The sequence below is a fragment of the Haliotis asinina genome, chromosome 8, assembly GCF_037392515.1.
Source record: "Haliotis asinina isolate JCU_RB_2024 chromosome 8, JCU_Hal_asi_v2, whole genome shotgun sequence".
In the NCBI taxonomy this organism is placed as follows: Eukaryota; Metazoa; Mollusca; class Gastropoda; order Lepetellida; family Haliotidae; genus Haliotis; species Haliotis asinina.
In genome coordinates, this window is record NC_090287.1 from 48023443 (window position 1) to 48034503 (window position 11061).

General features: G+C 40.1%; 1 protein-coding gene across 1 annotated transcript; it reads left to right on the plus strand.

Annotated features, from left to right (window-relative positions):
- Window positions 1–9429: 9429 nt before the first annotated feature.
- Window positions 9430–10685, plus strand: LOC137294300 (indolethylamine N-methyltransferase-like). Its single transcript, XM_067825301.1, has 3 exons — window positions 9430–9590; window positions 9811–10012; window positions 10257–10685. Exons 1-3 carry the CDS (start codon window positions 9434–9436, stop codon window positions 10681–10683), a joined length of 786 nt encoding a protein of 261 aa, XP_067681402.1. The 5' UTR covers window positions 9430–9433; the 3' UTR covers window positions 10684–10685.
- The last annotated feature ends 376 nt before the right edge of the window (window positions 10686–11061 follow it).

An 11061-nucleotide genomic window follows, 5' to 3' on the forward strand; every position in this document is an offset into this window, starting at 1 on the left:
ATGTTTATAGATAGTTGACGGATGATGACCTACTGGCTAGCAACCAGTTATCGCCATATTTTATCAGTTTTTAACGATTTGCTCCATTGTTTATAAACATATTGAAACAAAACTTACCTTGATGATGGATTAGCTATTCACCGACTTCTCCTGGTTGTTTACAGTTGTCGATCGTGGTTCTCCGAAACGCGGCCAACAGGAAGCGCGTATTGTACATTCCCAGCAACCATCAAGACCAGTTATCGCCATTTCTGAATTGTTCACGCTGACATACCCATATACTTGATATTAAAACTATTATGTTTCATACCATGACTCATTGAAGAGATTTCATTATTGGATTTTGTTTTTAAAAAGTTGAAAAGAACAAATCTCGGTCTCTTTGTGAATGTTGACATCCCCCTAATACACGCAAGTGAATTAAAACAATAAAAAGTAACTGCGAGAGAAAAGTGAGTGTATAAGTAACGTTGTACTCAGCACATAGGCTAATTCACCAGATGACTTTGAAGATGACAATGACAAAGTAAAGTATTATACTGGATTGCCAAGTTTTTCTTAACTCTCATAGCACTTTGCATAGCATCTATGGCCCCTGAAATGACTGGAAACAGAAATTCATCTCTCAGCATATTTCAGAAGATAATCATAACCCTGAGACTTGGACTAAATTTGCCAATCACAGACTTGAGTTATCGCTTTGGTGCATCTAAAGGTGTGTTATCTAATACTTTCTTAGATGCTTTGAACTTAATGTGTGTTGCGTTACAACCTTTAGTGCGTTGGCCTGATCGTGATGAACTTAGGGTGTTCCGTAAATACTGTCAACGCGTTCATGTATGGTTGGTGCGTCGCCTGGGGATCGGCTCTTGGATAGGAAGACTGGAGAATTAGCTCATGATTTCGATGAGCATTACGTTGACGGAGACAAATGAATACGTTGATGAAGACGAAGGCATAGTTTAGTTGTTCAAACGTCTTTAGTTGGTTTCACAAGACATGGCAAACAAGTATACATGAATGAGGTGAGCGGACTTCCAGCTCAAACCCACAAAGACAGTCGGAATGCCGGCCTCCACACTCACATCTCACGTACCAGTATAGATGTGAGCATACATATATATAGTTTTTAACAACAATAGACAGGCAAAGACTAAACAATGGACAGATAGAGAAACAATAGCACTTCCTTCTACAGTTGGTGTTATGACAGCCACAGCCAAGGGGGATGACCAATAAAGGCCATAAATGTCAAATACGGTAATTCATGGGAGTGACAAAGAGGAACAAGGTACCTGACAAAACAATGTACTCTGCAGTAGTGATAAAGATCAAATCAAGATTGTAGATTGAATAATAATAACTAAATATCATATAGCCTGTCTACATAGTTTTTGGTCTGTAGAAATATTTAGACATGGCTGTCCCGAAGTAGACACTATAACAATACTTTGGAAGGAGAGTCACATGCATTATCGACTGTTTCAAGATTTTCACGGACCGTCTATCTAACATGACTACAAGAGCACAGACCCGGTCCAACTACAAACACCATAAAGCAGCCAAGTATTTGATTGGAATTAGTTCTCAGGGTGGCGTACACTTCATATCGGAGGGCTGAGTGTCAAACATCTAACAGCTAATGGCATATTCCTCGACAATTTGATGAATGGAGACTTGGTATTTGTTGATCGGGGATTTGACATCACGGAAGTGGTTGCATTGGTTGAGGCTGAAGTGAAATTTCCATCTTTAATGTGAGGAGAGCAGCTACTGAGAACTTCAGAAGTTGTGGCAGCTAAAAATGGCTAATGTGAGGATTCATGTGAAAAGGATCATTGGAACTATGCGTCAGAAGTTCATGATTCTTGGAGCAACGAGTCCGTTTGATTATCTCATTTCGAAAGCTGGTGTCAAGTGTACAATACTTGATAAAACGGTGTTTGTATGTCGTGTAAAAACAACAACAAAAAGCACAAATAAAACACTCGAAAACTGAAAGAAACAAATAAAAACATGTCTGCAATTCATCCATTCTGTGTGATATTTTAATCATAGTATTGGATAACCTAAGCTGCGCTGGTGAACCCATTAAGGCCGAAACATGTTTATTTCCTGATTGAACCTTATGACTACAGAGAGAGAGAGAGAGAAAGAGAGAGTGAGAAAGAGAGAGAGAGGGAGAGAGGGAGGACATACATGTCATATTTATAGTCAACTTGATGTCTATTCGTTCTGTTTTAGTGGGGACTAGTGATGACAAATACATGCCACGTTACACTGTAAAATGTTACTTAAACAGTCATTTTGTTCTCTCAGTTGCTTTTTCCTGTTTTAATTCATTTATTTCTTGATTAACTAGCTGCAGCTTCTCAGTGACGGTTCGTTCCTCTTAAGCAGTAGGTGACTCAAGCATGCGTTCAACTCAATCTCTGTCAGATCCATCTTTCATGTATGCACTAAGACTTAGAGCGACTTCTGTTTTCTAGGCAGCTTCCTTTCCTTTTAGCAGTCTTAATGGCTTGCAGCTGCTTTACGTGGTGACTTTGTCCCTACATCACAGTCTAGATACCTGGGGCACAGTCTGGATGTGATTCATCATACCGATGTGGTTTTCCTGAAAGTGTATGAATTATTCATTTAGAAGATAAATAGTTTGGTATGTTCAGTTTCGGGATTCACTGGAATTCAACAAAGGCATGTTTAGTTTACATCCGACGATCTTGGCTCACAATGCGGCTAGCTTCTCTTGGTCTACTTCGCTGTCTACCCCGACTCCAGAAACAACACAATAAGGGTTACGCTAATAGGGGAGATAGGTTATGCCACTTTCGAAATAAATAACTATTAATATGATATACAAAACAAAATGTATTCAGTATTTTTTCTAAATGTAACTTGAAGAGCAACATATTACGTGTTCATGTATCTCAATCTCAATTACTGCAATACCAGTGGAATTACAATGACAAGGAATGGATTCCATTTTATGCTACCTTCTCCACCTCATGTGATCTTACGCAGACTGGTCCGATGAAGGATGATCATACGAATTTGGTCGTGTCGAGTTAGGCCTAGTGTTGATTAACGAAGCTCACATTTATGGTAGAATTGTGTTTGCCGCTAAACATCCCCATCATATGTTTAACGAAACACATAAAAATTCATTCAGTGTAATGTGTTAACCAATCAGATCGCTGGAGTTATTGAAGCCAAGCGCGGACGACCTAATTTTGTATACGTCCGGCACAACAATTGGGTCTTTGGCGATATAATATAAACTAGCATATGCACCCCCACGGAAAGCTTGTGTATGTGCCTCCCGCACACATCGGAGATACTGAGATGGTGAACTACTGCATGTCCGAAGACTGTCGTTTGTCCAAGTACTAAGCAGCTGACAATCTGAGATTGTACTGGTTTTTCCTTCCGAGGCAGTTTGTTTGCAACCCACAGACAAAATAAAATGGCATGTGTACAAGTATCACACCTGTCTGTCTGTGTAATTGCATAATGAACTCAAGAGCACGAGCCATAAATCAATGTACAGATATGTTTTGTTTATGGTGTATAGCCTGATAGGAATTAAGTTGAATTTGCTTGTGGTCAGTGATTGAATTTGTGTATTGCATGTTGTCATTAGCAGACAAAACTGTACAAACATAGTCCAGAAATCTACTAAGGATGTTGTTTCTAAGTTATAAACTTCGTAATATTTCCTCAAAGGTTTTGTTTAAAATGTTTGATTCACAAATCAAACCAATAATTCTGTATGGTTCGGAGATATGGGGTGACCACCTATGTTGTTGTTTTTCTTGAACGTTTCAAGCTAAATTTTGAAAATTTGTTTATGGCGTTGGCTTCCAAATCTACCAATGTTTCTGTATTGGGCGAATGTGGCTGTTATGGTATCTTTGTAGATACATATGTCAGATGTGTAATATACCGGTTAAACGTCTTAACACGTCACTACACGGGTACCCTGAACAGTGTTATAGTGTGTTAGTAGGTTTGGCAATGCTAAGGTGCTGGTGATGTGGGTTACTTACGCTTATGGTTAGAGATTGTTACTCACAAACATGGTATTCTGACGTGTCCAACTGTCCAAACTAAATTTGTATGCAAAATTCAAAAGTGTCCCTCTTTCCCGAGGTACACCTAAGCTGTTTACGTACGGAGTACACACACATGCTTACCTTGTTCAGAAGTGGCGAACTGGATATCATGCAAAATACAGGACAGAAGCAAGGTATCCACGAAAACATCCGTTTTTGCCCACTAGGTACTTTAAAATGCTATAGCAAATGAAAATCATTTTATTTTTGTTTGTCCTGTTTATCATGATATACCTCTTAATTGTTCTTCAAATTTACATGCGGGGACAATCAGTCACAGAGAGGCTCTTGTAAAAATGTTATAGTCCTCACATGTCTTACTGTTATTGGAGTGACAGGGCCTGTTAAACCCAAATGAATTCAAAGTATTCCAGTATGATGAATTTACTTGGTGATTGTTTAAGTCTGAGTCAAATCCCACTCTGGCTATGTGAGAGGCCAGTTCAAGATGGCGGAGACAGGTGTGCATTTTCATGTGCTTTTCGCTCACGACTGCTAGATAGCTATACCAATGCAACATTATTCCATATAATGACAATTACTGGTACAATATGTTGCTAGAATATCATGCCCAGAACATTAAACCCTCAAAATCATCAAAATGAAAGAAGACGTGATCATCCTCGACAAGTGCTACCGAGTCGGACTCGATTATAGGTGATACCCCGGCAACTAAACGCCCCGTCGATGTGAATGTAGGCGAAACTGTGAGAAGGTCTGTGGACACGGACTACACACAACCACCATTTCCCCCAATGTATATGCAAAGCCGAGGTCAGCACCAACAAACCCTTACTCCCAATCACAACAAACATCCATTTTAGTCAAGTTGGAGCAGATGGTTGCCAGACTCGCCAAGCTCGCTGCTGTTGAACATGATGGGAGTTCTATTAAAACTGACACGGCTAGGCTTGAGATGAAAGTTCAGGACATCGATGGTATTAAAACACGTTTAACAGAGGTCGAAGCAAGATCACGATTCATCAGTGATGGTTCAGATAGATGGACCGCTGATAAAGCTGGAATAGAAGCGGACCTACAATCACTGAGGGGTAAGGTGGATGCATGTGCTCCTGACATATCACGCTTAAGAGAAGACCACCTTGCCCTGGGAGAGTACACAGTTGATCTCAGGTGCAGGTCCATTCGGGATAGTCTGATATTTACGGATATCCCCGAAACAGAACCCCAGCCTACTCTGGAGCATTGCAAGAATGTGCTGAAGGGATTCATTCAGGAGCACCTCCAAGTATACTGAAAGCTATTAAAACGCAGTTTGACATTCATATTTTCTTTACTCACACAAATGTCAACATATATAGATGTAACTGGCAGATATGTTTTAAATAAACATTTGTGGACAACTTGATCGGAAAATATCCAATCAGCAACAACGTCAGTGACGCAACAACGACATCAAACAAAGCAGGGGCCACTTGCAGTCAGTATCGTGTGTGTCCACCGTGCACTGCAAGACAGTGTCCGGGGGCATTGCGAGACACAGATTTCTCAGAAACAGTTGTGGGATGGTCTGCCAATGATGTTGAAGGGCCGATGTCAAATTAGCACTTGCCCTTGGTCATGGCACCACCCCTTCCAAAACGACCATGTTCTAAAACACAGTTTGGCACAAGTCTTCCTCTCGACGTCGATAAATCCGTTGACGTCCACCTGCAAAGGGTACGTTAAACCTGCGTTAGGGCAACTTCGCACCGTTTCGACACAGACATGACGTCGTCTTGTCATAATTGTCCTCTTTATTGCATCAGCAGCTGTTTTGAACCGATTGTACGAGTAACACTCGGATATTGCGGTCCTGTCGAGCTGTCTTCAAAGGTGGTGCAGCAGGTCGCGGACAAATGCAACACTTCCCGTGGCCCGATGTCTGAGTTGACCAGCAGTGGACGGATGCACATTACAGCGCCTGACAATCTTCACATCTGAAGACACGCTGCTAACGACACAGAGAACCCGATTCTTGTCGTCTTGTGTCAGGCGTGGCATTTTCTCAACCGTGATTCAGTTTCACAATTCCTTGTGCTTTTATAGGGCCTGGGTAATGCACGTGCATAACGTGTTTCGTGAATGTGGTTGTGTTTATGAGAAATGTCAAAGGGTCAGTTTTAGGCATTGTCGATCGTAAAAGAGGAGTGCTCTTGGACTGGTACGAATATCAGCCTATTATCACTTTATCTGTATCGCAGGTACAAATCTTCAGTAGCAGTTTTGTAAGTTCCAGGACAACAAATACCAATTGCGTTTTTAATGACTTTCAGTATAGATTGTGATAACATGAAGTTCAAACGTGTTCACACGATCGGAGCTAAACAACATGGAGGAACAGCGCGACCACGAGCCCTCATCGCAAAGTTTATATACACACGGGACAAAGACAAGGTAAGGGAGCGGCTCGTCGACTAAATGGTAAGCCTTTCAGTGTCAAGGAACAGTTCAAGTTGAGGTCGCCCAATACCAGACGGATGTGCTCATGCTCCTGCTGCGAGATGCCAGAGGACAATGTAAACATGCCTACATGGTCATAGATAAATTATATGTAGACAGGTAAATACAAGAAGTGTCCACTCCACCTCCTTACAGACGCCCAACTATAACTTCCACCAGCAGGACCCCCTAGGACAAGCACGGTGGTCAATGTACCACAGGAGTAAGACAAGGTGAAAACCTCTCCCGCTTATAATTCTCACTTTTTGTAAATGATGTAGAGTCAGTTGTTTGTAGTAAAGGTTGTTCATGAATTAACTTGCAACATGTAGATGGAAACAGAATAACAAGAATGATAAAGTTCAAACTCCTCTTATATGCAGGCGATGCGGTCCTCGTTAGTGATACACCACGTGATCTACAACTGTCCCAAAATGCTTTCCATGACTCTTGTACTCAGTGGCAGTTGAAAGTTAATCTGTCTACAACGTTTTTGGAAGCGATCCCTCTAAAACTCAAAGAATAAATTATGTTTTACTTATGGGGACAGGTTCATTGAAACCGCAGATATCTATGCTTATCTTTTTATCAAGCTCCATCGAAATGGGATGTTTGTAACAACAGTTGAAAGTTTAGTGGACAATGCAGCTAAAGCAATGTTTTCGCTCTTGACAAAAGCTCATAATCTGAATCTGCCTTTAGATTGTTTGATATCAAATTTCGATACTATGATAATCCCTATACTAACGTATGATTCAGTAATATGGGGCTGTGAATGTCTTTCGATAATAGGGAAAACGCATTTAAAATTTCTAAAATATGCTCGTGGTCTTCGAAACTCAACCCCCAATGTCATGCTTTAAGGGGAACAAGAAAGATATATATTAAGATATATGGAAGAATGATTTCATTCTGGCATAAACTATGGTCTTAAAACGAAATTATCGACAATTGTTTTCAATTTCATTATATCTTCTTCTCCAAATACCTTACCTAAATTGACATGGTTCAAATTTATCAAGGGTATCCTAGATAATTGTGGACTCTCAGAAATCTATGAATACCCGATCCCATGCTCATCAGAATGTCTAGTTTCAAAAGTGGAAACAACACTCAAAGACCAATATGTGCAAAAATGGCGATGCGAACTAGCGTCTAGTTCAAAAGGAAAATTCTACCAAAATATTAAAGACAATCTATGTTTTGAACACTATCCCTTCCTTCCTCCCTAAATCTATAAATAGATTTAAGCTATCAAACCACAATTTACCGATAGAAACATGACGCTGGAACAACACTCTTAAAAAAATAGGCTCTGTAAACTTTGCGACGAATTCCTTACCTTTTTAAATGTGAAGCTCTTATCCAACAGCCGATGATGGACATCTCAAAATATTTCTATGAATGGCCGACTCTGTTTAAACTTAAACGGCTGTTCTCAGTCAAGAAAACAAAACATTTGAAAAACCTTGTTAAATTTCTAAATGCCTTATCAGATATAATGAAATTGTAACGAATTGTGATAATAATAATTTGTCTATCTTCTCTTGCATTCGCCACATTGATAGTATATTTATGCAAAAGTGTATAGCATCATATCCTCATGTACCACCATGGATGGGTCTTTAGTGAATAAAAATGTTCTGTTCTGTTCTGTTCTGACAAAATCTGGCTAAGTTAGAGGACACCGTTTCCATAGACATGTCTTAAAACATTTCAGATTTCAAGCTAACCAATGAAATTAGCATTTCTAATGCTACACTTTATTGAAAACGTAGTTTGTAAATCTGCAAGTAAGCATTGGACCAGTGTATTTCAGATGCTTGTAATCACAAGAAACATCTCTTGCTCTCCTACTTCCACGGCAGCGATAACTCCTTTTGTCATTTTTACACCTTGCTATCAAATAATACAAAATGGGGAAATGTTATGAGTATTTAAAAACAATGATGTATGTCCGTTCTGACTTTTTTGTATGGACATTTCGATGTTTTCTTGCCATTTTGACCTACAGGTCTCATGCTACAAAAAACACAACTTTGCGGATTCCGATACCTTTGTGGCCGTTTTTTCGTGTGGCCATTTTGACCTGTTCCCTATCTGTAAAAATTCTCTGCATGCAAGATTTCTAAGAAGATAAGTAACTCGTGATTCACTAACAGTTTCTGTTACTTCTGTACTTACATTGTGCTTTGAAACACGATACTAAATAAACACATCGGGTCTGCTGATTTCAACAATCCATGATGGGCGAGGTGAAAAAAGACACTAATTAGACACTTGACTGGCAATTTTGAAGGTAAACACTGAGATTTTTTATGGTTACATCTTCTTTTTTATTCTGGAGTACAACGTTTAAGGGTTTGTCGTATTTTCGCTCATAACAAGCATCGAGATGGTGACGAGTCGTCTTGGAGGTACGGAAATGGGCGAGTGATGACAAATGAGACTGTTCGTGTGCAACCATATTTTTACCAGGCTGATTACTTTGCTGGTGGGTTTCGTTGTAGAAACCACACAAAGTTGACTCTATGAGAACAGCTACACCTTCTCAATTTAAGGTGCATGTGTATCTAAATGACGCGTCTAGTTGCACGGATGTAAGCAATACTTTGTGGTCCAGACCCTTGATAACTGAATCGTTAACATGACATGATCGGGAAAGGTTAACATGACATGAACCATCCTGCCGTATATCAACAAACATATTTCAGCACAGCCCACATTGTGCTGAACTAGAAGCACGTACATGAAATTCTGAGGCAATAAAGATGGTGTGTATTTTGTAAAATGTATTCACAATAGATGTACACATATATTGCGTCAGAATGTTGCTTTTGTATGTTTATTGTTCTCTGTGTCGTCAGTGTCAAACCATGGCTGGGAAACCCTTGCTTGTCAGTGACGACTACCCTTCATCGTTTGAGCCCGATATATATTTGAGCACCTACTACAGTGACCCCTCCCCTACCCCATTGTTGGGCGACATGATGACCTTCAGCCTGACCCAGTTTCAACAGGCATTTGCTTCTGGTGGGTAAACAGTTTGACATTGGATAGTGTGTAGGGGAAAAAATATCAACTTTTTTGTTTCACTTATTTCACTTTCAAATATCAGGTATGGTGACTCCGACTCTGTGGTTCAGTGAGAGCAGCCTCACTGTAAGCAACAATCAGCAAACACATGATCCTCATCACTTTAGATAAAAGGTCCTGGTACAGAGTGACGAAACTTCAGCATATATTTTCACAGGACAAATCAAGGGGAGACTGATAGATTTTGGTACAGGACCAACGATAACCTCAGTCATCAGTGCGTCTGAACACTGTGAAAGTATCCTGTTGGCAGAGTTCTCACCGCAAAACAGAAACATCCTGAAACAATGGCAGAGTGGAGAGCTGAAACATAGTTTTGCCAAATTCCTGGACTATGCTCTGAAACTGGACGGGAAAGGGTAAGTCATTTCACCTTATTCTACATTTCTATAACAGATACCAATTAATCAGATACAGTACGCATATTGCTACTCCTTAGATTGTTATGTCGAAATGTCTGCATTCGAAATTCTAAATTGCATGTATAAAATAAACCATATGGGATATAATGTTTTGAACGCAACACAAATGATACGTACAGATTCACACCTCACTGCTTCCACGAGCTTCTGTTGATCAGTAATATTGCATTATACATGGCAGGGATTCTGTGGCCGACAGAGAATCTAGCATGAGGGAGAAAGTGTCTGGCATAATACCCTGTGACATCCGAAAAGAGAACATCTTTGCTCCATGTTTCATCTCCTCTGTTGATGTCATCACATCCTCCCTGTGCTTAGAATCAGTGGCTCGGAGTATTGCAGAATATGAATCTCAAGCAGCACGACTTGCTTCTGTCCTGAGACCTGGCGGGCACCTTGTTCTCTTTGGCTGTATTGGAGGATCCTTCTATACAGTTGGTAGCCATCGTTTCTCTAGCTTCGGCATGACCAGCTCAGAGCTACAAGCAGCCTGGACAAAAGCTGGTATGAAGATTATCACATGGAAGGAAGGTCGTCGCCCAAATCCAGAACAGAAGGAAGAGAGTGATACTGATGGATTCTTCGCTTTGGTTGCAAAGAAAGCATAATCAGAAAAACAGAAATCCCAAATCCAGAACACAAGGAAGTGACTGATATTGATGGATTCCTAACTTTGGTTGCAAAGAAAGCATAATTGGACAAACAAAAGTTATAAGAGTACCAGTTTTTTACTGGAATAAGAGGTATTAAGACGACCATTTTAACCAGAAAATGTACGACATATTATTTTGTGCTCATTAAGAAAGAGTTCAAACACAAAGTCCCATCCGTCTAGTTCAACCAAAGGTGCGCACTGTTTTGATAGTTTTCAACGGGATCTTGCTTGTGTCCATTGTCAATCTAGTTTTGTATCATGCTGTGTCACGTCACTGCCAGATTGTTAAAGATAACTTTGGCTCAAATACAATAGGTCCGTTTTCAGAACG

What these genes read in the sequence shown, in the direction of transcription:
- LOC137294300 (XM_067825301.1), top strand. Translation starts at nt 9,434, where the DNA reads ATGGCTGGGAAACCCTTGCTTGTCAGTGACGACTACCCTTCATCGTTT. An exon ending in TCAACAGGCATTTGCTTCTG is followed by an intron (nt 9,591 to 9,810) that starts GTGGGTAAACAG and finishes ATATTTTCACAG; the next exon opens with GACAAATCAAGGGGAGACTG. An exon ending in CTGAAACTGGACGGGAAAGG is followed by an intron (nt 10,013 to 10,256) that starts GTAAGTCATTTC and finishes TATACATGGCAG; the next exon opens with GGATTCTGTGGCCGACAGAG.